The sequence below is a fragment of the Clarias gariepinus genome, chromosome 19, assembly GCF_024256425.1.
Source record: "Clarias gariepinus isolate MV-2021 ecotype Netherlands chromosome 19, CGAR_prim_01v2, whole genome shotgun sequence".
NCBI classification, from domain to species: Eukaryota; Metazoa; Chordata; class Actinopteri; order Siluriformes; family Clariidae; genus Clarias; species Clarias gariepinus.
Genome location: NC_071118.1, coordinates 1799632 through 1826016, shown reverse-complemented (window position 1 = coordinate 1826016; position 26385 = coordinate 1799632). Strand labels below are relative to the sequence as shown.

General features: G+C 40.9%; 1 protein-coding gene across 4 annotated transcripts in view; it reads left to right on the top strand.

Moving 5' to 3' along the window:
• dbn1 (drebrin 1) overlaps window positions 1–26385 on the top strand; it is a 73550-nt gene that overhangs the window by 44862 nt on the left and 2303 nt on the right. Inside the window, exons 2-14 of one of the 4 annotated variants that reach the window (XM_053478409.1) lie at window positions 3809–3864; window positions 7570–7682; window positions 8286–8375; window positions 11715–11861; window positions 12338–12400; window positions 13143–13294; window positions 13386–13443; window positions 13714–13767; window positions 15018–15132; window positions 17720–17803; window positions 21990–22085; window positions 24682–25091; window positions 25708–25813. In XM_053478409.1, the coding sequence (XP_053334384.1) occupies window positions 3809–3864; window positions 7570–7682; window positions 8286–8375; window positions 11715–11861; window positions 12338–12400; window positions 13143–13294; window positions 13386–13443; window positions 13714–13767; window positions 15018–15132; window positions 17720–17803; window positions 21990–22085; window positions 24682–25091; window positions 25708–25813 (1544 nt within the window). Of the gene's footprint in view, window positions 1–3808; window positions 3865–7569; window positions 7683–8285; window positions 8376–11714; window positions 11862–12322; window positions 12401–13142; window positions 13295–13385; window positions 13444–13713; window positions 13768–15017; window positions 15133–17719; window positions 17804–21989; window positions 22086–24681; window positions 25092–25707; window positions 25814–26385 lie in introns of all 4 variants that reach the window. The other 3 variants (XM_053478408.1, XM_053478407.1, XM_053478410.1) reach the window with 3 other exon arrangements.

Sequence of the window (26385 nt, the reverse complement as noted above, 5' to 3'; positions counted from 1 at the left end):
CTGCATTTCTAGGTCAAGGGAGGCTTTTATGAATAATAAAGAGTCTGGTGGAAAAGAGAATTCTATCACTCCAGTAGAAAACTCTGCCGATGCTAGTCTCTCTGTATTTCTCTCACTCGCTCAAATATAATTAATCTATTTTATTATTTAATCTGTCACACACTGACCGGCTCGGTCAAGAACAAAAGTCGTTTTTTCTTATTAACGCGCGTCATTTTTCCCACCTTTTTTTTTTTTTTTTTTTGGCCTAAGAGATGGAAAATTCTTCGGTCCCTTGTACTACTATTTTGGAATAATACACTGTGTGTTTTGAAACTTGAACACATTTTTATTTTGGCCTATAAAGTACTTACTACAAATCACAAACCACATGAAAACATTGCTTTTGAACCTACAGAAATATGTTCATTCCTGTTTATTCAGTAATATGGCTAAACACAGCAAAATGTATAGTAACCTGCCTTGTCTTATAAACTAGCTAGTTAAACATTGTGAAGTAGCTTGTTTAAATTAGCAAACTAGTTCAGGTGTATGTGTGTGTGTGTACTAGCTAGTTAAGTTTCCTTAAAAAAATTCAAATTTGTTGAGTTAAACACCTAGTTACATGTTTTTGTTTTGTTTGTTTTGATGATTTGTTGCTGGCTAGTTTTGTTTTGTAAATTAGCTGGTTGAACTAGCAAGCTAGGTAAATGTTATCAAATAGCTAGCCAGTTAAGCATTGTGTACAAGCTGCTTAATATAAATAAGCTTGTTAGGAATTAGGTAGTGAATATCTACATTGCCTGTTTTTTTGTTCTTAGTGAAATATTTACCTTTTAGGACTCATTGTTAGCAAGCTAGCTTTTAGGATCAAGCATGATATATCTCTGCCAAGTTCTTTTAAAACAAAAAATATACAGCGGTACCTTAGCATACGAATTTAATCCGTTCCGGATGCGAGTTCCTAAGGTGAAAATTTTGTATTGTGAAACGCATTTTTCCATAGGAAATAATGTAAATGTGGATAATCCGTTCCAGCCACCCAGAAATATTAACAATATTCCCATAATGATTTTCAACAGTATAATCATATTTTTGCATATAAAAAAAATCAAAACATTTAGAAAAGACATATAAATAAAGTAAAATATGAAATAAATGATTCCTCTTGGCACCAGCTGCTTTAATAATAATAATAATAATAATAATAATACATTTTATTTGTAACGCCTGTCAGACAAGGAGGACTGGAACCACTGCAATGTAGTTTTAGACAGACCAATAGTGTGATGTTTTAAGTTTGCTTTAGAAACGTTTTAAGTTTGCTTTAGAAACCAAACTTAAAACTTCTCTCTTTTCTTCTTGCTACCGTCCTTGATAACCTACTTGGGACCCATGGTGCTGTGTCTTCACTAAATCTTAAAATGCGAAGAAAAAAAATCACAAAATGCAAAAAATCCACAAAAAATATGTAGACTCTCTTCACTGAACTTTCCACTGAAACAAACAAGTTTTGTATACCTGAGGCAAACTTCTTGCAAAATTTCAGTTCTTAAGGTACCACTGTACTTTTTGAATACTCATTGTATTAAAAAAGAATTTCCTGCCTCTACACTTTTATTCCAGCCCAATCTTAAGCATAGCGTCTTTGTACTTTTTCCACCTTACATAAACCTTTCGCTCAGTGTTTCACCATTTTCTCATGTGCTTGGTTTGATTTTCTTTTTCGTCTCTTTGTCCTGCTGGATTCTGGCCAAGGCGACAAGCTGGGAATAAGCTAAGGTTGAGTCAGGCCAAGGGCTTGATGGGAACACTCATATTTGGTTTGTGAGTGAGAGTTTCTCCCCAGGGCTACGGCTGCTGATCATTAACAAGTTATAGGAGAAACAGCCGGAGTGAGGTGAGGCAAGAAGAACAGATCGATTTAATACCACAGGGGCGGGTGTTTAGACCTGGCAGAAGTCTACAGCTTTATCCCAAGGCTGCGGCATGGTTGGAAAGGTCACATTAGCACATTTTTTTCCATTCTTTTGTGCCTTAATATCTTTCTTTTCTTGCATTGAAAGGTGATCCACTGTAGCTGGTAATTAATAACAAAGAAAAAATTCTACTGATGAAATTCTTCAGTTGATTAGTGATGTGATGTGATCTATGACACCGAATGGACATGTTTAATCTTCGTTACTTATTCTCAAACCAGACTAGCATCTACTGTTCATGAGAGACCTATCCATCTCAAATGCATGAGGAAATGAGGACCATGCAGGTTTACCAACTGAATATGCACAACTTGTGTACCTGTTTCTTAGTATTGTGACACCGGTATGATACTGTATCCTAAAGCTCCCATTGTTGATCAATATAGTGCATCAATCCTTTCATCCCTCCATCAAAAATTAGTTAAGGAGATCTTATTTCATATTTTTAGTTCTTGGAAAACACTTGCGTTACAGTAAGTGCACTCTAGATGTTTTATATCCTGCCACACAGGGTGTGTTTTGTACGGTAGCGCCATTATCAGTATACAGTGTTTGTGGCTGTGCTCTCATTCTGATTCTGAGAGGGTGGAATACAGGCCCTGAACACGGCCCAGAAACCGTGTGTTTGAGTATGAGTGACACCGCTCAGCGGTGTATATTTTGTGTTTTAATGTTGCGGTCGCATCAATGTCATAAAACTTGCTTTAAACAGTTACGTGATGCCACTGTACACTCTGAATTGTGTAGAAATTATGCAGTCGGTACGCCCAGAGGAGCTGGAGATCCGTCATGCGTAATGCTTCCTACCAGTGCATTAGACCTTCTGTTCCTGTGTTTGTTGTGCTGCGTGGCATAGCACCACACTCCTACGCCTCGCAGCAATGAGAGGATGAGATCCACAAAAAAACCCATCAAGGCATCAAAGCAGTGCCGTATCTACACTATATCAAATCTGTCATGCTTCTGTCAAATATATTCCTGTCATTATGCTGTAGTGTCCATACAAGCGCTCGTCCTCGATTCTTAATATTGTTTCTCCCACAGTGCAGACAGTAATGCCGTGTTTTGTTTTGTTTTCCTTCCCCCCTCTGGGTTAATTACATCCTTGACCTACAGTGAACTGTTTTTGACCTCGTCGAAGAGGCATTTCATTCTCTGAAACTATACATCGCTGTGTTTTTGAGAAATTGACATAATATGTTGTATTTCACAAAAGCAGGACAAAATATCAGTTGTTTATTTTCATAATGACATATGAATTTTAATAGTTAGTAAAGCTCAGGAAAACCTCAACATGCACGAGCCAATTAACTAACAGCGTCTATGAAGTACTGTGCATTTTACAGTACATGAATAACATACAGTAGGACTTTTTGGTTTGTTTTGGGTGTATGTGTGGGACTTATTGAATACTGAGAGAATCACTTTATAAGCAGAAATTGTTTGCAAGAAGAATCCTGCCCAAGGGCAAACAGTTTTTACCATTTGGAGCTAACATCTTGTAAAACTCAATTCTTAAAGCAAAAATCTTCGTTTATATATATATATATATATATATATATATGTCGGTTGTTTCTGGATGGAGATCTGGAGATATTGGAGATCTACTGTATACTGTATATTTTCTCCTCCATTTTTTTTTAGATTGCACATTCAAAATCCATCATGGTGGGAAAATTAGGCCTATCAGGCCTTTTATAGTATGTCCTGAGCATTGTGAACAAATCGTGGTCATTCCAAATTTCAGCAGAATCCAAAAAGCAATTCAACCTTTTGGTATTTTGTGCTTTTGCTTTTTTTTTTTTATATCTAGACTAATACCTCCTTTCTGTCTCTCTTTGTGCTTGCAGGGCTTTGTACACATACGAAGATGAAAGCAATGATCTAACGTTGGCGTCATCAGGAGGTAGGTCATTTTCAGTCGTAATTTCCCCTAATGTACATCTGCTACATCTCCAATTGCAATAACTCTGTCATAGTGATGAATAATGTTCATTTTCTCCATGGCAATTAGCATAATTATCACTGGCATGAAATATCTGTTTCAGACAGAGTGATGTGCGTTTCGATGATTGTTGTCTATTGTTAATAACCGTACAGAGTTTAGAGTTTGAATCCTATTCAGCGTGCCTGTTTTCACTGCAAATGCGAAACCTCGTTCTCAGGGTTATGGCTTATCCGATTGAACCGCGTGGAAACTCTCTCTCTCTCTTTTAGCCCGGGAACCTGTAATTTATCAGAGCGGTGGAACAGGGTGATGCGGGGAGATCTAAGGCCACCTTTTAGAAGGTGCCGTTGTTGGTAGAGGACTCTGTTCGAGTGTGAATGCATCACAATTGAGGTCCATTCATTATTTTGAGTGGGACGCTTATTTTATTCAGACGAGAAGTAATTACTTTACACGACCTGCTGCATATTATAAGTATGAAATAACACATAATGGCCCACGCTGCTATAGAAGGAGCCCTGAAATGGATTAATTTTATAAAGCAACACCGTCTAAGGTTTATTCTTCTTATACAACAGCAATTTCCCAACGATTCCATCCAGCCATCAATCCTTTATCTATCTAAGTATCTATTATCTAGTGTCACCTGGGCATGGAATATATCCCAGGGAACTCAGGGCACATCACGGTGGGGTACATCCTGGATCTCAGGGCATAAGCACCTACTCACACACCTAAGCACACACTGTAGGCAATTTGGAAACCGAAATCAACCTTAAGCACAACTCTTCGGATTGTGGGAGAAAACCCGAATACCTGGAGGAAACCCACCAACCACAGGGAGAACATGCACACTTCATGATTCAAACCTCCAACCCTGCCAATGAATCAAAAATTTATAATGAACCTCAAACCTATTATAGTTACATTTAATATTATAGAACATCCATGAGGCAAGTTAGGTCCTCTCTTGACTTACATAAAATTTTTATTACAGCTATAAGCGCTCATTCTCCTAAATTGTTCTGGAACAGTTCTTGCAAGACCAGTACAGTCAAGTTGTGAAACCTATCAAACACCATGATGAAACTGTCTCTCATGAAGACCTTCCCAGGAAAACAAGACCAAAACTGAGCTCTGCTGCAGAGGAGACGTTCATTTAGAGTCACCAGCCTCAGAAATCAGCAATTAACAACCAGCACCTCAGATTAGAGCCGTTATGAAGCTTTACAGAGCAGAAGTAGCAGATACACATCTCGATATCAAATAATAAAATAAAAATCAGTAAAGACCATGGAGTTAGAAGGTGTCCAAACTTTTAACCGGTGTCGACTGTATTTATATTACTTATTATAATAAAAGTGCATTTATGCGATGAAGAATGATCTAATGCTACAGATGGAACTACTTAGAGCTGTGCTGTTGCAGAAAATAAATCAACAACCTTAGATTTGAGAAGACACTGTGGTGTAATCACTTTTACTCATTCATTAGTGAAGCAAAGTGACTGGGACGTGTCATCATCTTTTTTAGCCTGAGCTGCAGGGAAGGTGTGTGTGTGTGTGTGTGTGTGTGTGTGTGTGTGTGTCTCCACATCTTCTTCCAGAAGCCTGGGTCTAAGTGCCTGGTTCTGATTTAGCTTTTTATACTTTCAGTACATCTGCGAGGAAATGAGTCACTAAACCCGACTGTCTGCTCCGCTAATTAACTCTGCGGATCCTTCGACTTTGGAGGTCTCTCACACACTTAGACAGACCGCTTCTTGACACACACTTAACCTTTTCTTGGATTATAAAGCGCTGTTAGTGTGGATCTTCCGTAATGTTTGTCTTTTTATTATAGGACTAAAGTTAATTCCTGTCCATAAAGCACACAATGTTGAAGCTTTTTTACATTTAGAGTGGAATTAGGGCTTACAGTTTAAGCCTACAATGGTCGTTCTAAATATTGAGCTCCTGCTGCAAGATGCACTGCAGTACTTTGTTGCTAGCTGTCTAGAACCGCTTTTACTTTCTGAACAAGCTGATGTAAAGATGATGATTGTAATGCGCTTAAATGACTCCTAAAAATGATTTTAACTCAGGGATTAAAATATGTCTTACAGCATACAATGATATACCATTTATTCTTCTGTTTCTAGTTTTGGTGATAGTTACTGTAGTGTAGCAGTCAGCTGTCAGCATACACTTGAATTTGTACCACAGTAAGTCCCCTACATTCGAACATTCAAGTTACGAACTTTCTTAGATATGAACATGCGTTCTCACATGTTAAATCGCGGAAGTGCAAGTGCAGTACAAGCCCAGGATGTCCTGCGTAAAAGCAGTGTCGATTAACCTATGCAGCCGCAAGCGAAAATGATAGAGACAAAAGTGAAAATAACATCAGAATGGAGCGAGGTGAAACGATGCCAGACATCACTCGTTCTTTTAAACATGAATCGTTCATCCATCGCCACAATTCGAAAGAACACTGTACTGTAATATAATGTATATAGCCAATCGTGTTAGGATCCTAGTACCTAGACAGTGTTTGTTGGACTTACAAACACATTGGGCTTATGAAAGAGCTCCCGGAACAGAACTCGTTCATATGTAGGAGACTTACTGCACTCAAACCATTTAGCTATTAGGATATTGTTCCTGAGCATCAGATTATCTGCATAATTGTACCAGGTTACTACTTTATAAATAGCTTGCAATGTAACGCATCAAATAAACAATGTCTAATGTTATCCAATCAGCTAACTTTGGCTAAGTGCACTGATATTATGTTTTAATTATTTAAGAATCACAAAATCTTAAGTAGAATTAAAATTTTATTCATTATGATGTCATGATGTTATTGCTAGTACAGGCAGCTGACTTGTATTATTTTCCAGCAGCATGATGGGAACGGTTAACTCTCTGGGTCACTAATCGGGAGGTCAGGGGTTCAAGCCCCGGTACTGCCGCATTGTCACTGTTGAGCCCTTGAGCAAGGTCCTTAACCTTCTATCCTCCAGGGGTCGCTGTAATGTCTCCTGGCTGATTTGTGGTCCGACCCCAGCTTTCTAACAGGGATGCAGGGAATAAAAACCAATTCAGTGTGTGAAAATTTATTAAATCTTGATGATTGTGTCCCATATGTTAACATTTCTTAAACAAGTTAACACAAGTCTCAGAACTTCGTAAAGTGTGTGTGTGTTAATGTCCTAGATGAAACACCCCTCAGATAATCATCCAAATGCGCTGTTTCAGTGTATATTTAAATGAGCTACTGCTGAGCCACAAGCCAGAGGGGGAGGGGCTCTTTTTATATGAGGTCACAAAAGTGGAAAAATCTCATTACAGTGTTAGATACAGTATAATATAATATAATATAATATAATATAATATAATGTGCCGAAAACAATAACACGAAAACATTGTCTTTTTGAGAATATAGTGAAAAAAGTCTGTGAATGCTTGAGAAGCTAACTGGAGTCAGGTGTTAGCATACCTGAAGTCTGTTAGCATACCTGGAGTCTGTTAGCATACCTGGAGTCTGTTAGCGTACCTGGAGTCTTGCTAAGAACATGAGTTTGGATCATATTTGTCAATACTCTTGACTTGACAAATTAGGTCTTCTTTAAAAGATTGAAGTCATTCAATGTCTGTTTTTCTTTCTGTGCTTGAATTCCAGACGGCGGCCTGGCTGAAATCATGGTCAACTTCGATAACAGCCGCATCATGTACGGCTTCTGCAGCCTGAAGGAGCCGACGGCCGCCCTGCCGCGCTACATCCTCATCAACTGGGTGAGTCAGGACGCTAGAAAGGAAAAGTCTGACTGCTCCGTAGAGAGAACGTGTCCGTGTCCGTGTCCTGTTGCTCCGGCTCACTTTACATGACTGTGTGTGTGTGTGCATCATTTCAAAGCCCGCTATGGCCCATGAGCTGGGGTAGTCCTTAAGTCTGACATGCTGAGCGCAGTGTTGTTGTTGTTTTTCATATATATTATTACAGCCATTGGACTATAATAGTCTAATGTCTGTCTCTCCCTCTCTTGCTCTTTCTCTTTCTCTTTCTGTGTCACTGTGATCAGTTTGTACTACCTGAGTAAAGTTCCCTTTGAATCAGCAGTGGTCATATTGTTAAAGATAAAAATATAAAGATATCACTGTCGGTGTGCTCCTGGTGCTTGGTAGAAATGAGCAAAGAACTGAGCAAAACCGGTATTCATCTCAAGGTTTTTGTAAAGACTGTGGGTGGTTTAAAAGGAAAAAAAAAAAACCCTTTTCAGAGCTGATGTTCGTCAGTAATGACTCTTTTACGCTGCCGCTTGAGTGCGTGATTGTGATCCCTGAGGACTGGCGTGCCGAGTTTTTTAATGACACGCAACCCTTCTGATGTATGTTCAGGTTGGTGAGGACGTCCCTGATGCCAGGAAATGTGCCTGCGCCAGCCATGTAGCCACCATCGCGGAGTTTTTCCAGGTGGGTCTCACTAAGGTAAAGTAACCCCTTTTCTATCTCTGAAACAGGTAACGTCGTGTCGTGTTCGTGTGTGTGTTCGTGTGTGTGTGTGTGTGTGTCTCGAGTACATGATTATACAGTACTTAAAGGAGCAGTTTGTAAATTTTAAAGCCTGCTTCAGATTGCGAAAGGAAATCGCTGTGAAAACATTAAGCAGCCTTTCATATAAATCAGCCATTGATGCTTTCTGCAAAAGAAGCAGCTGTTTAAACTGGGGGCGGGGTTTATTTTTTAGTAAACAGATGTCTTATCCTAAGTGCAATCGTAGGAAAAAAAATGTTAGGACAAGAGCTGCATTTATTTGGCATGACATGCCCAATAAAATTTAAAAAATGCATAAAATAATTTTTCTTCTTATTATTATTCTTTTTATTATTGCGCAGAAATATTGTCCTATACAATGAAATGTCTCTGAGCCTCTGAATCGTTCACCGTAGTGTGCATTTGCACATCTTTTAAAACCTCGGAAGGCTAGGAAGACCTTTAAACCTTTACACACTGCACCTTGTATTTGTACGCATTTTGCCCGGTTTGTCTACAGTTTTCTTTCGTAGCATGCCGTGTCTGCTGAAGTTACAGCCTGTGTCATAACAGCTCCTACATTTATTTATTTATTTTTTGCCTGTGTTGCATCTTCATGAGTCCATTATCCCTCAACCATCCATCACACGTCCAAGCCGTTCTCGCTCGGATGAGAAAATTCATAGAATCCGTGGGTGGTCATGAAAGAGTGTCTGCACAAGGAGGAGATTACTGTATATAACTGGCAGTAGTAGGAAGAGGATGATGTCTGCGGATGACTAATGTGGTTTTCTGCATGCTGTTTATAGTGGAGGTGTGAGCTGGTTTGTAGGGAGCTGAATGACAAGTCCTGCCTTTTTAGACGCTCGGTCTTATCAACCTCAATGCATGAAGGTGGAAATCCTCCGGAGACTCTTTGTAGAGACTCTTCACTCCAGCTTCGATTCTCCGGGTCATTGAAGCATTTCTGTCTGGATTTGTTTTTGTGTCATTGTCCTGCTGGAACAGACAGACTTTTTCATTCATTGTGCTTCGTGGAGACCGTGATGCCATGTACCCAAAACAAGATTCGATGTTTTGAAGGGAAAACCGGCAAAACATCAGAAAACCCTCCATTATAAAATTGTGGATTATGTTCTGTTTTTGTTTAAACGTCCTTCTTTTCATAACAAAGCAACCTGAAGTTTTCCATAAGGTTTCATTTTTGTCTTCTCTAACCATAGAGCCTGGTTCCAGGAGCATCAACTGATCAAGTAACTCATACTGCAAAGACCTTTTGGGGATGGAGGCGGGGCTCTCAGACCTTCCCAAACAATCCCGAACAATCTCCTTCGCTCTGTTAGGTCATTCTGGAGCTGGCTCAGTCCATTCCACGTTAGGCTATTAATCACAAGATTTTGAGGTCATATCCCAACTTTACCAGGCTGACCGCTTGCAAAATCCTGTCTCAATAGTAAAATTATGATCCCACTGGAGTTTAAAGACTCTCAGAACATACACTGTGTTGGGTATACTCTAACATTTCAATCAAGAACCCTTACCTTGGATTTTGGAGCACACTGTGGTGTCCAGTTCATGTGTTAAAATGATTCCTCGTGCTCCCAGAACCACTTTGAATATGGCCGCACCATCAGAGAGGAAGAAAAACTCCGTAGATGTGATAACATGGTGATTCAGAACATTCAGCTGACTTCATTTTATTGGCCCATAACGTTGCTGAGTCTAGACCTGAGTAACTGATCAACCCCAGATTATAACACTGTCTCCAGAGGCTTGTACAGTGGACACTATTCATGATGGGAGCATCGCTTCATGTGCGTCCCTTCTTACCCTGACACGCCCATCACTCTGGAATAGGGTCAGTCTGGACTCATCAGGTCACATGACCTTTTTCCATCGCTCCAAAGTCCAGTCTTTATGCTCCCTGGCAGTCAAACTGAAGCCTTTTTTGTCTGATGAACATGTGGTTTTCTTATGGACACACAGCTGTTTAGTCTTGTGAGTTCTCATCACATTGTGTGTGTGTATGGAAAAGCTCTTACTTTCACTATTAAACACAGCTCTGTTTTTTTTTTTACCATGCAACTTCACCAAGTGCTTAAGTGACCTCTGTTCATGATTTATTCTGATCACATTTCTTTTTTTCCAGAGTTCAGGGTTCAGGACTGTTCTTCCAGGGTTTAATGATGTATTGGACAGTTCTTCACCCAATTCCAGTTATTTACAATCTCCTTAGTTGTTTTTTACCTTTGATGCTGGCCTGAATATTAATTTATTTAATTTTTTTTTTTCCCCCAAGCAATGTATTACACAACATTCTATGATTGATGGAAGAACCAATTTCTTTTAAAATAGGTCCTGATTGCCAACCATTATATTTAAAGAGAAAAACAGGTACCACGTCATCGTCTGGACAGTTCCATCTGTAGAGTGAAGCAAATGAACTGGACCTCAAGAACACACATCAGATTGGACCAGTATGGACCAGATTGGACCATTATGTGAGACTTCAATCCGAATGACAGGATCTGAGGAGGGAGCTGAAAATAGTTGAGCATTTTTTTTCCAGTCCAAAGTAGTAGAGCTGGAGAAGCAGAGCCTCAAATCTGTATGAAGCTCTTATGAAGACTTGAGGAGTTAAACCCTGCCAAAGGAGGTGTCAATACTTTTGTAATTGTGACTTAAACGCCTTTTATCCATTTTACGCTTTGCAGTTTTCTTTACAGATCGATAAGAAAGAACGCAAATTGCTTTGAATCCTTTTAAACGTCCTTTTAGTGCTTTGAGTAAATCCTGTAGAGTGAGAGAGAATAACAGTAAAACAAATGATGCGGTCCATTCTAACAGAACAATACGGATGATAAGAGATAATTATGATGACAGTATTGATGACGCAGATATCTCATGTGCCATGCAAATACCTGTCACGCTGAACTGTGGCTTTGTTGTGCAAATGAGCTGCTTTATCTTTGCTTCCCTACACGCTGGACATCCAGCACGCTTTTTTTTTTTTTTTTATTCCAAGAGGTTCCTCTGAATTCACCTATTTTTCCCTTTCATCCTCCTACGGGTTACTTTGAAGTCCTTTCTGTAGCATTAACACACTGCCACGATCCCGCTGGGCCGTACACACTACACACACTACACACACACACACTACACACACGTACAGAGTCTTTGCTATTCAGTACATGGTGGCCTGCGGGTTACGTGCTTTGGCAGGAATTGTGCTAATGCTCTTTCTTTCTTTCTTTCCCTCTTTTTTTCTTCCTTTCCTTCTTTCTTTCACTCTAGGGAGTTGACGTCATCATCAATGCCAGCAGCATGGACGACATCGACCCCTCGGCCATCGGGCAGAGATTGACCAATGGGACGGGGCCGAGCGCTAGCCCGGTGCTCAGCCGCCTGCGAACGAGAGATGAAGAGAACGCTGAGCACGTTGTACGTGATGTGGGGTGGGAGGGAATCCTTTGTGTGTGTGTGTGTGTGTGTACTTTTGTGTATATCTACAGTATAAGTGTGCCCAGTTTCAGAGGGAAGTGCTTAAGAATTATTTTTTTTACTCCCCGCATTGTCAGAGCAAGGGGGAAATGAAACAATGCACTTCTGTGCGAGCAGGCAGTGACTCATCCACACTTGCAGAACCGTCCAGCTCTTTCCACATGTTTATCTCACGGGTCAGCATGACCTCCATCCCTGTCGCTGCCCCGTTCTTTATTTAAGCACCCGAAACATAAACACAGACGGACAAAGCAAAGCAGCGTCAGATTGTGTAACAGTCTGATCTTCACTAAATACTTCATCTTCAGTACCGGAAAGTTTCTTTTCGAAAAAAAATCATTACAATTAAACATCATTTTCTCCTTTTGTGGGTTTTTTTTGTTCCTCTCTCCTCCCACAAGGGCACCACCTATCAGAAGACGAACGCGGAAATCGAGATGAAGAGGATCAACCGGGAAGAGTTCTGGGAGCAAGCCAAGGTAAAGATCAGATTACGCTCCTGTTGATGAGGTCATGAGGACGGTTCATCTGAGGCAGGGTTTTTTTTTTTTTTTTTTTTGCTGAGATGTAAATCAGCGTGCCCCGTTCTAGCTCAATGTGCAGGTCTGAAGGCTTTAAAAGCCACATTTGGACCTTTTTAAGATAATTATCAGAAATTGGTTCTTGAGGTTTAGCCTTTAAATGTGGCTTAAGGGAAGAAAAAGAAGAAGAAGAAAAAAAAAATACGCCCAGATTGCTGGCCTATATTTTTATTTTTGATCTGCACTGATTATAAGATATTTAAAGACGAGCGCACGAGTTCCCCACCCCCCTCCCCCGCTCCCCGAGTCCAACAGATAATCTGTTTCCTGGTTAGTTCTAAAATGTTTACTTGGACTGTTAGAAATTTTTGCCCCCTTTTGACAAATTAATGCGATGGTCCTGTACCTTTTTATCTAAATTACATTTATAGCATTTGGGCGACTTTTTTTTTTTTTTTTAATCTCATTACACATCTGAGCAGTTAAGGATTAAGGGCAACTTGGTGGTGATGGTGGTGGGGCTTGAACCTGAGACCTTCTGGAGTGTAGTCCAATGCCTTAACTACAGTACTGCGCTCCCCCTGAATCGTCATCGTTGCTCTCTGTTGCTCACCTTCACAGATATCACGAAAGAACATGTTGCATTATAATAATTAGAACAGTTCAAGACCTTTGCATTCTTTTTAAATCTTTTACAAAGCGTGAAGAAGAGCTGAGGAAGGAGGAGGAAAGAAAGAAAGTAGCGGAGGAGCGGCAACGCTTTGAAGAGGAGCGGATGGAGCTGGAGAGGAAGGAGCAAGAGGAGCGCGAGAAGAGATACCGCGAGAGGGAGAAGGAGATTGAGGAACACAGGCAAGTGCTCAGGATGAAACTCCAGACTCCTTTAATCTGTTTTTCTATCTTTCACTGAGAATATTTTTGCACTCTTTTTTTTTTTTTGCAGGAAGAAAATGCAAGAAGAAGAGGAGGCCAAAGAGAAGTCACGACCTCAGGCCCTGATTGTAAGATTGTGTGCGCTGTCATGCATGCTCGCTTATCTTCCTAACTATTGGAAATAATTTTTTTAGATAAATAAATAATACTCACAGCTCTAAAGTACACCTACATTTCCGGATTTAGCAAATGGCATGTGAACGTGCCAACAGAAAACCTGACGGTTAAACAACTCACAAATCACAAAAAAAAAAGAAAGAAAAAAAGAAACTACACTTTGCTGCCCCCTGTTGGACTCTCCCCCCACCTACAGCACTTGTCCCTGTGTGTGTTTTCAGACAGAGCCCAGTTCTGAGGACCTCTCTCTGGACAAAAAGGAGACAGAGGTCGAGGTGAGTCGAGTTGTTCAATCCTGAGCCCGTACAATGATCACGATGATCCTTTTATTAATAAAAAAATGAATAAATACCTCCTTTTGTACCGATTTCGGGTAAGCCCTCGTCGAGCGGAGGTGTAAACCTAGCGTAGATGTGGGTCAAATTGTCTTGTTGCGTCAGAAATTCTTCTGGGCTTTGCATATGGGTCAGTGGGATTCCTCCTACTGTTCTGGGACGAGGACGACGTCTGGAAATAGCACCCTGGTGATGGCTTTTTTTTTTTTTAAACAATATGAGGCAACTATTGTGGAAATAAATATTTCCTACAATACTAACATGTACCTAATATACTATTAAACATAAATTATTCCATGCTACTTTTTTTAATAAATAACATGTGAAAAGCTTCACAGTAGTGACAGTTATGGAGTTATCAACACATTCGGTGAAGGTCATAAAAAAAATGTGTTTGTGGTTCATTTGTTTCAACTAATGGAAGTCAAAAATTATTTTAAGAAATCATATTTCCATGGAGCGTTCAAGTCAAACCAGGACATTTGATTGTACAGAATAACAGGACACAGTTCTGAGAATAAACACTCTCTTTATTTCTGTATATAATCCGCTGATACACTGATGCACTAATCACAGTGTTTCACTAGAGCCTGGACACCATCAGGGTGGAAAGTTTCCCCAGTACGCCGGGACCCTGATCGGACTTCCTGTTTGATTCATGTCTAAAACACCGGCCTCCTAGGAACTCCCAAACATGTGGAACGTGATGTCAGGACTGTATGTGGGATGTGGCGATAACGTCCAGCTGAGATCCTGTAATGTGCGAGTGTTGATGGTGAATGATTGTGTGTACAGTTCACACAGACAGATGCGTCTCTTCCGCAAGTTGGCAACCTCGATTTTTAAGGATTAGTTGTTCCACTCTCTGAATGCGGTCCCGGTTTGACTTGAACATCCCTCATTTACTTGCCGATTGGTTTTGTGTGAAAATTACGCATCTGTTTTGAATCATTTTAAGCTGATCCAGATGTTCCAGTTGTGCCAATAGTTTTTGACCATTTTTGGGCGTTATTGTAGCAGTTAGTATAAAAGTACAGTATAATGGAAGCAGATTACCTTTAAAGCAGGTCCAGGCCTTAAGAATGTTTAAACTGTTTTATTACAAAAGTACATCTTCTAATGAGTGTATTTAATATTTAAATCTCCAAAAATATGCAGACGGTGACGAAAGAGAATTTTTGTGTCTGCAGGAGGCAGCAGCCATAATCGCCCAGCGCACAAGCAACCCACGAGAGTTCTTCAAGCAGAGAGAAAAAGCTGTAGCCAGCAGCTTGGACATGTCCCCCGTCAGCTCTCACAGGACCGGTAAGACCACGGGAGCGGGTGCTACAGAAATACCCCAGCTTATTTATTTATTTATTTATTTATTTATTTATGCTTGGTCTATCTATGTGGAAATAAAGAATAAAACTTGACTCACTCGGGAAGTCTAGAAGTAAGAACCATGTGTTCAAATGTTAAACCATAAAACTTGACACCGAGTATACCAACTCAGAGCAAGATTTAAAATGCGAGAAAGTCTAATCAAGAAGTTGTGGCGGTTTGAACCTTTTTTTTTTTTTTTTATATATATATATAAATTCTTAAATTCCTCTTTCCAGAGTAGTCTCAACTCTCAGAGTACAGCTTTTAGAAAGTTTAAGCTAAAACTATTGTCTAAGGAATTCATGCACACGCTCTGTAAAATACTTTATATGTTTTCTCACGAACATGTTAGAAATTAATGTTTGCAATAATCCTGAAGCGCTGTCTAATCTGCAGCTGATTGAGATTAGAGCAGAAACCGCTCGGACGGATCCTCGACTTCGGAAATCATTTCGCACTTTCTCCGTGTGTAACATTTGCGTAGCGGCGATTATGTTCACTTTGAAGTTTTAAAAACCAAACACATTTAGGGAAAAAACCACGAGAAGACATCTGCTGGTGTCTCGAGGAGGTTTGATGCCAGAAGGGAAAAGCAGTCAGACTTGGGAAGGTACTTTTGTGAAATGTGAGACACAGGCGATTTCACTTTATTAAAAAAGGCGTTAATAAAAGCAATCCATGCTTCTGATTTTATTAAATCATTATTTTGTTTAATACGCTTTTTTTAATTATTATTTACACATAAACAAATAGTGTTCACATGAGTAAAGCACTTACAGCTCGTAGAAGGTTTCCTCGGACATGCTCGGACATGCAGTGTGGTGCATTGTCCTGCTGTGACGACGCTATCTCGCGTATGTGTATTGCATTACACGTTTCAGTAGCTGCGTTTACATCGACCCTAATAATCAGAATAATCAGCCAGTCGGAATAAAACGGTAAAACCTCAATTAACTTTCTGTCATAAAAACAGGAAAATATCTTCCGTGTAAACACTTGATCTGATCGTCTGTCTCGCTTGTCGGCATAAATACAAGGTGGTATCAAAAAGTTTCGAGGCTAGATTTGTAGGTTTGCCAACAGATGGCAGCACGAGGCTGCACGCGCGGTCACAGGGAGCACCAACCTTCATAAGTCAGTGTGCCAAAAGACATCGTCCTGTGTACATCGGGAGCTGTGCAGCTGGTGCTATCCTGACCAAATGCGTTACCACGTCTGCCATGCTAAGAGCGATGTGATTTGGCAAGTTTACAGCGATGCTGCAGTGAGTCGTTCGAGGTGAGGTTCAGGAGAGGAAGAACATCACTGAAAGGCGACGAGAGATCCGAAAGACCTTTACTGAGCTCAACCCCTGAAAATGTCGAAAGCGCTTGACAATTTGTGCATGATGATGGTGGGAGAACAGTCCACGACATCGCTGCCACTGGAACAGTCCAGGCGATCCTCATTTGAGATGTAAACATGCGGCATGTCGCTGCTGAGTTCATCCCCAAGCTGCTGAATCAGGAGCAGAAGGAACGTCACGTCGAAGTCTGCCAAGAACTACGTCAGCGTCATGCTTGTAAACAGAGCTAATCTCGAAACTTTTTGATACCCTTTGGTAATTTATTTCTGCGCCTGTTTGTCCCACGTGAGGTAACATTAGGTGAAGGAACATCTCTCTCTCCCATCCGTCTTCACTTCACGGACTTTCTCTGGGGCTTTGGCCCCATGGATTGGGTCTCATTTCATACGTAGTAAAGACGAGACTGGATTCTCGTAACCAATCATAAGCAGAAGGTGGGCTTTATCAGAAAAGACGCAAAGCCTGACCGGACCTCAAAGCAGAGAGCAGAACCGCACAGCACAAGTTATATTCTGATTAAATGCTTTAAGGATGATTTAAATCCGATTAGAGAAATGTCGTCTGTGTAAACGCAGCTACTGTGATTGCTTTTTAAACTCGCAGGGAATTTCTTCCTAACATTTCAAGATCGTAACTATTCAAAGTTGGATCTTGAAGAAGACGACAGTGACATCCATCTGTGTAATCCAGAGACACGGCAGTCTGGGCTCTGGATTAAACACAAGCATGACTGTTTAACTGTCTGTCTTTTGTTTAAAGTAGCTCTGTTTTTTTGTTTTTGTGAGTCTCTGTCTCTAGAGAGCGCCCTCACCAGACTGTCTGACAGTCGAACTATTTTTGCAGGAGGGTGTGAACACGTCAAACTAACAACTTTTGTTTTTTTTTCTCTCTCTTTCTCTTTTCCCCTCCTAAAATATTTCCATACTCTGCTATTCATTTCACTCCTCCTTTTTTTGGACACATTCCATATTGTATGATGACCTGTCCCGAACATGTCCCCCTGCCGAAAAATTGACCCTACGTCCCCTAACACGTCCATTCCTCCAACTTGATCTTTCTCCTTCTTACACTTCGCCTTTCATTCTTCCTCTCACTGTCTTCATCTTGTCCCGGCTTCTCCTTCTCTGTGTGTTCCGCATGCCTTTGCGTCCTCCCTGGGCTCCCTGTCTCCTTGTTTACCAGGCCGCTTGGACAGTCCGTTCTTGAAGCAGCAGCACAGTCTGTGTGTGTCCAGTACATCCTCCTCTCGCACCCCAGGGCCCCTTGGTAGGTACTGGACTGGGCCAGGTTCATCAGCTCAGGAATACCCCGTGTCTCTTTGCCTTACAGCAACCTTCACCCTGTACCTTCACCCCCACCATCATCACTGCATCTCGTTCTTAAGGCTGTATTGGCTGTAGCTGCACCTCACAGCACTTATTTTTAGGATATCCCCCAAAATAGATCTCTCTCCACAGCCTAAAAGGTGCCAGTGTCATGAAATTGTGCATGCCGTCCTGCCAGCTGGTATTTAAAGCTCAGACATGATGGGATGTATTTTTGTAAAAGCTATGGTCTCTTTATGACCTCCCCCCCTCTCTCTGCATTTTGTATCAGAAAGAACGCAGAAAACTTTGAGAGAAGGTTTAAATTCCTAGTGTGTATTTTGTTTTTCTCCCATCTTCTCTCACTTTCCCAGTTCCTAGTCATCAGACAGAAATAGCAGGTGCTTCCTTCAAGGTCATAAAGCCACCATCAAAATGCTGCTCATGCTAAGTCAGCCAAACGCACAGAGAAGCGCTACAGTGCATACAGTACTTGACCTTCTGAATACAGTACATGACCTCATAGCTTAGCTCCATCAGATTCAAACTCATGGTCGTCCAAATCCAGAGCAAACACTTATTGTAGCTCTTGTGTTACTCAGGACCCCGAAATGCAAGGCATGGCTTCGTTTCATTTGTTTTAGCCAAATCATCATCTGCTTGTTCTCTGTCCTCCATCCTCACATCGACGAGTGTTGCATGCCTGCCAGTACCACCGACGACAAAAGCCAAAAAGTTGACGTTGGACTAAACGGTGTTCACTGTTGTTGTTTTTTTTTGTTGTTGTTGTTGTTTGTTTTTTTCCAGGCTAAAATCTTTATTATTTAGGCTTACTTTTTAAATATGCTAGTTCCATAATCGTCCACTAGGGGGCAAAAAAAGAAAAGTTTTTTTAAATTATAGATCTTTCTTTTTCAAAGACAGGCCAATAGATTTACACTATATGGACAAAAGTATTCGGGCTAACCATGCAATGACATGACATTGTCTCCAAATACATATAGTTCTGAATGGAGTCGGTCCCCGTTTTGCAGCTCTAACAGCTTCCACTCAAGATGTTTCTGTGGGAATTCGTGCCCATTTCCAGACGTCAGGCACTGATGTTGGACGAAAAGGCCTGGTTTGCAATCTCTGGGATTCTCAAGTTCATCCCAAAGGTGTTTGATGTGGTTGAGATCAGGGTTCTGTGTTCGGCCCGGTCGAGTTCTTCCACACACGAATGCATCAAACCATGTCCTCACAGTCCTTGCTTTGTGCACTGGGGCTCAGTCATGTTAGAAGAGAAAAGGGCCTTCACCAGACTGTTGCCACTAAGTTGCACAGAAGCATAGCATTGTCCAAGATGTCTTGGTATGCTGAAGCATCAAGATCGGCCTTCACTGGGCCTGATTGAAATTCAATCAAAACAGGTTTGGCCTTTTCATGGGATATTTTTGTCCATATGGTGTATGTGATGGTGTCCAGAAACCATATATTGTAGCTGTTAGAAGTAAAAAGTAAGAACCCAATTACATCAGTCTTTATAACATTCATATTCTAGTAGAAGAAACGGGTAATGATTCAGTAATGCTCTCATATTAAAGTGGGTTTGTAGAGGTGTAAAGGCTGCTAGAGACTCACTCATCCTGTCTAAATTTATCTTCATCTGGAAAACGAACACCATCCAATTACCACTTTATTAGCTAAACAAGACACAGATTTCCACACTTATCTTCTGTGTGTATGTGTTTCTCTCCCATGCGTTTCCTTTTAAGGCATGAGCATGGATTTAGATGGTTACCACCCTTATTTCACAAGTCATGAGTTTCCTGTTAAATCTCACCCCTACCCCCCTCCACCCCTCCCTCTTCACGCTTCCTGTATTTGGGACGGTACCTGCCCTGTCTGCTCTGCCTTCCCCGACTGCACTTCCTCTCATGTCCCGACCTGTGAGTGTATGTGGTATTGCTGTGAACCTCTGTGGAGTTGACCTGGTGTCCTCAGAGTTCACCAGATGACGGCATGTCTGCTGGGAACTCGATCGCCAGTCCTTCCGTTCAGATGGCTGTGAAAGCGCTCCTCACATGGCTACTGTTTCCTTATGTTACTGTTCCATCGCCATCGCCTGTGTGCTTTACAATTATGTAAGGCTCTTGTTCTGTAGAGGTCCAGCTCGGGCGCTTACATAATTGTGCCTTCATGTTCCTGGATTTCAGGTGCTTCTTGTTTCACATGGAGGACGTATTGTTGACCTGCTGTGTGGGATTGTGGATCTGTTGCTAACTAGTCTGGGTTGGAAATGAACAAGCTGGGTGTCTAAACATGGGTAAAATGAGGCAGGAAGTTCTTCTAATGTACCACTTGGATGGAAGCCTATTATAGGCACCTTATGAGCCAAAGTAAATATAAGATAGCTTACAGTACTGTTCAACCCGACCATAAATCAGTAAACTTTTAGGATGGGGAAAAGGCTTGTTTGGAATGTTTATACACTGCCTGGCCAAAACCGCGTGGATTTAACTAAGATAATAGTTAAGAGGCCTCCATTGGATAATTACTGCAGTGATGAATATGGTTCAGCAAGTTTAAAAAGGTCATGTGGTCTAATGAGTCCAGATTGAGTCTATTCCAGAGTGATGGGCGTGTCAGGGTAAGAAAGGAAGGACATGAGGTGATGCTCCCATCATGCATAGTGTCCACTGTACAATCATACATGATCTGGGATCAGGCCGAGACTCAGCAACGTTATGGGGCAATAAAATGAAGTCAGCTGATCACCTGAATGTACTGAATCACAGAAAATGTTTTTTCTTTTCTTTACTGATGGCACAGACATATTCCGAGATGATGATGCCAGGGTTCATCGTACTCACAGTGTGAGAGAGCGGTTCAGGGAGCATGAGACGTCATTTTCACACATGGTCACCAAAGAGTCCAGACCTTAACCCTAGTGAGATTCTTCGGTATGTGCTGGAGAAGACTTTACTCAGCAGTCCGACTCTCCCATCAGTACCAGGTCTTGGAGAGAAATTAATGCGACTCTGAATGGAAATAAATGCTGTGACATTGAATAAGGTTACTGAAACGATGCCACGGTGACGGCAAGGCAAAAAGCACAAAGAGTGTGTGTGTACAGTACTGTATGTATCTATTGTGGACCCTTTCAAATACCTTCCCAGTTAATCAACAAATAAAGAAACAAACTTAACTTAAGGGTGAAAGAGAAAGTGGAAAAATACCATAAATATGTTTCCATTTATCTTAAAGATTCTTCAGGTATAGAAGTAGAACTTGTTCATCTCCAGCCTTGGTGTAAAAAATGTCACTGAAGTAATGCTTTGGTTTTTTTTGTGCATGTTTTGATAAAAAAAAACGTCTCAAACATGGCTTTAAAATTCAGTGAACACACGACTGTTTATTGTTTATTACCGAGCAGGAACCCTAATGTTGGATGAGCGTTGTAATTTGGTTTTAATGACGTTCAACACTGGGACGATGTTGCCTTTGAAAGTTAGAATGACTATAACACTCGTTGTTACAGTATGTACGTGCATTTGTATCCCATCGTCATTTCATCAAAGTCATTCTAACTTTCACAAACAATCGAATAGCAACATTGTCTCGATGACGCGACGATAACGTTGCAAAATCGACATCACTACGGCGAGATTCCTCCTAGGTAACGATCACCACGTCAGGGATTAATCAAAGGAAAATGCTTTGCGTCTGTGATATGAAGAAACAGAGGGAGTGTATAAATCATAGTCAGTAATAAAAGAGATCCATGTGCATGTGTGCTTCCTTGGTTGTGTGAAACACGAAGACACACTCAACGCGTTCGCTTCAGTGCACTTATGAGCCCTTCAGCTCGCGGCTCTCAGAAACAGCACCTGCATGAACGCTGGTTATGTGTTATGCATAATCGCATTTGTTATTCATCTTTGGTTCCTGCATGCATTATGTGTGGGTTTGTTTTGTGCGCTTCTCTTTTTGGGCCACTTCCACATCATGCTTGCAGTTTATCGTGAGCTCTGTGTTTGTGTTCATCGGTAATATATTGTTTATTAACGTTAGTATTATTTTCCATTTATTATTATTTGCAATATTGCTGACTTGTGCTTTCATACTGAACTCTCTCTCTCTCTCTCTCTCTCTCTCTGATTGGTCAGATGACTTTGCCGACGGCGTCGCAGCCACTTCCCCAACACCCATCCCTAAAATCGCCATCCAGGAAGACAAAGATGACAACAGCGAGAAGGAATGGGGTAAGGCGCTGAGTGTTCTTCATCCTGGTGCGTTGGGAGGGAAAACAAAGCCCAAGCCAGTTTCTCAAATTCCTTCTGTCACTTCCTATAAACAGCTACATCAATACGAAGCAATATTACATCCTTAAGCTCATCGTTCCTGTTCGTTTTTCAGCACAGTTTGTTTTTTAATAAAAAGCAATAACTTAGGACACAATAAGACTGCATGACGCCAGGCAAAGATTTTACTAGAAGAATTTTTTTTACCATTCTAATGCAATACAAACAACATTCCAGTTAGCATTCGGTCATGATTTTACGTTTTATATATGAAACCTAGTAGCCTTTTTGGGCATTGCAATATTTGTTTCAGTTACACTAATGTTTAATGTCTAACTTGTCACAAGCAGCTATAATTCTTACACAATTTTTATGTATTAAAAACTACTTAAAATGACCTACTAAACACAGAAATGCTGTGAATGCTCAAGTCCAGTAGGTGGCAGGATTTCACCAATCGCTCATAAACTCAAATGATGAGAAAGCGATACTCAAACAATATAAGGGGTATTTAAGGAAGATTTGGTGTGGTGTTGTATTTTCTGTTAAAGCTTTGTTTTTTGTTTGTTTCTTTCTTTTACATAATTTAAAAAGTAAGATTTTATTTTGCGATTTAAAGACTGATCAAGAATACATAGATCAAATATCAAAATCTATTAAATCGCACATCTCCACAGGCTACCATCTAGTGCAGTGTTCCCCCTAGTGGACCATAAGGGTACTGCAGATGGCCTGCAAGACATCATACAATTTTGTAATTAAGCATAAAATTCCTATAGACTATTTCTGATTCATATATTTACAGTTAAAAAGTAACTGTAAACTGTAAACCAAAACAACGGCTCTGGATTTAAATGACATGATATTTTTCATTTATCTTGGTGAGTTGATCAGAGTTTTGATTAAAGATTTTCACATTTCAAACTGGGCCACAGCCTGGGAAAGTTTGGGAATGGCTGATCTTGTAAATTTTTTAAATAACCCAGTTATATGCAATTGAGAATACAGTTTTAGATGTTTTTAGATGTTTAGGGCTAAAATCATTAACCAGGGTTGCCAGATTTTCAGCAAAATTATCGGCTCAACATCAATCTTAAAAAAAAGAAAAGAAAGAAAGCCCAAAAGTTGGAAAACAATGACCTCCCCCCCCCACCCCCCCCCCCCACCAAGTCTTTAAATGGAAAACAAGGTCACCGTTGTGCGCACACATTTCTAATGCATAAACATTATCAACTCCATCTTTGCCCTTTCCCCCACCCAATCTTTGCAACATACTGTATCTTGCAACAAAAATGCACCAGTAACCCACAGACACACTGTATGCACTCATACTTTGCATTTGTTTCTATTAGATTTAATTCAAATTATTTGCTATAAAACAAGTTTTTGGAATATTTTTTTAAATAGGCGTAATTCAGTGTAAAATGAATTCAGCACTTGTAACCCTCTCATTCGATGTACTTCCCTCCAATTAAAATGTTCCTGGAGTTCTCACGGGGCAGGGTGGTTCCCATCCCAATGGGCTTCTATTTATTAGTGCTTGCTGCAGTTCTAGTTTTGACCACTAGGTGTAACAATAACCATGCAACTGTCTGCCTGTTCAAATTAACCGGTGCACTGAGCGTCCTGGAGCATGATCTGGGGAGGCTGTCAAATTACAGGAACATCTGCGTATATCTGACGAACACCAACATGTCTTTTTTTTTTACGGTAATTGCAGTTGTAACAGAGGATTATCAAATTTATAATACTTTCTACATCTCGAGGCAAAGTCCCTCTGTCCTGAATATGGGCCAAGAACTTGCATACTATCTCCCCCAGCCCATCTGAGAGCAGTTTGATTATTTCATAGACCATATCCAGGACAGATGATGCAGCCCCCTGGTCTGTCTGTTTAATAAGCTGCACAGCTGGACGGAAGTTGCTGCTCTCTTGTCCCAGATTAGCTCTCTGGATTTATTATTTTTTTTGCATGGCTCACTGGTTTTCTCTGCGCTTGTTTGTGCAGCCTGGAGACTGAGTTTTGTGCCCTGCGGTAATGCGCACCGCAGAGACTTTCACTGTTTCTGCAATTTACTGATCATTATCAGAAGAGGAAGAGCGTGCAGCTGTAAATATGTTTCATAACACCACTGGTACTTCCTGCAGAACGATGACAAAAAGATGTACTGTATATGGAGAACACATTTAGCAGTCACTTTTATCACTTGTGGCTATAATATATATATATATATGAGGCCAGGTTACTGTTCTTAGGGAAACAGGGAACCAAATCCATTATCATGTTTGTGCATGATGTTCTGTAATGAACCAGTGTCCCATCATAGCCCATCGAGCTCTGTGCAGGACACTCAGGTTCTTCCACTCCAACCGTAACACTGCATGAAGCTGGCTTTGGAACAGTTTTGGGCCTCTTAGCACCAGTTAAGAGAATCAACAACACTTGCAGCAAATCAAGCATTTAAAATGCATAGAGATTTTGTTTGCTTTGTTTTCACTATAAACACATCATAATTGCTACATTTCAAACTGTCTTTGTCTTCGTTCTCCTCTCCAGCTCCTGAGTCTCCCGAGCGAGTTCCGGTGCAGGAGTCCGAGTCTGTTCAGAATGACGTCCCTCAGGCTCCTCCCACGGAGTTGAAATCCACCAGTGCGGAAGACACCCTGCTGGATATGTGGGAGAGCAGCCCGGCACCCACGGCCGCACCCTGCCAGGCTCCGAACATCATGGACCTGATGGGCGACGCCGACTCAACACCCAGCCTCCCTCAGCCTCTGCTCAGCTTCGACGACGTGAACGACGCCCCGCTCTGCCCCTCGGCCCAGGACGAGCCCTCCAGCCTGGTGGACGTGGCCGAGTCACATGACGTCGCCCTGAGCTACCAGCCGGCCTCCGATAGCCAGGAGCTGGAGGAGAGCCAGGAGCTGCTGACTAACGGAGACTCCCTGCTCAAGGAAGGGACTCAGGTGAGGAGAACATCACAATATCCTGAACAGGCAGCAAAGATGATGATGATGATGATGATTCCTCATCTTCCTCATCATGGGCTGAGCTTTGTTTCACTTCGTCCATCATGTTGCTAAGCCATTAAATTCTACAACACACATTATATTGACATGGTAATACAGTAGAATAAATTATTAATAAAAATTAACGTTATTATTTACTCTCCAAGGCAATTCAACATGATCAGTGATGTCATAACCTTTCAATAACATGACTTAGGCAGCCTCTAAATATCAATACATATTTATAATATAATAATATTACTCAGTGATATCATGTCATGATGCAACACCATTTAATTATGACATTATTTGTGAGGTTTTATTTTGTACGCTTACAAATGTGGCATTTATAAAACTGGCTTATACATGTACTGTATATCCAAAAAAAAAATCAATTTCTTTACATCGCCACAAGATGGCGCCAAAAACCTATTGTTCTACAATTATCATTTATCCAGCCATTGCTAGAAAGCATAATGAGACAGCTTGTTAATCTGAGACAGATGATAATTTTGGCTCATAAACACATTCAGATGGAGGTGTGTGTGTGTGTGTGTGTGTGTGTGTTGTGCAGGTGAGTGAAGGCTATTTCAGCCAGTCACAGGAGGAGGATTTCGCCCAGTCTGATGAATGCTCTGCAAAAGTGAATCCCACGCCAGTATTTTACAACAAACCACCAGGTGAGACGTCACGAGACCGCTGCAATTACAACACTGACTTTCATTATTTCCTATATTTTTAAAATTATTCATGGAAATGCATTGTTTCATAGTAATATCAGTTATACTTCATGAATTGTCCAATGTGTGTATCCGTCTTTACCGCTTACCAGACAATGGATTAACAATTTCTTTGCTGTTGTCGTTAATAATGTTTCAGTCAGAAAGCATAACACACACCACGTTAAAGTGTAATGCATTTTCAACACTTAAATGGATAGAACAGCCAGAAGTGTGCATGCAGCATAGTGCAAGGTCAAAAACATCAGGTATTGTTCAGACATGGGAAAATCCATGATCTCAGCGACTTGGCATGGGTGTGGCCAGATTTGTTTAAGCTAACAGGAAATCCACTGTAACTTAAATCATTTTTACAGCCGTGGTGAGCGGAGAAGTATCTCTGTGTCGTGCCATGGGCTAAATGTTATATATCTTTTCTCTGATTTTGATGTTTGATAAACATCAGAGGTCGGAGGTTACAGAGTCCATGCACTTCGTTACTGTATCCATATTTCATGTATCCGTACTTTACT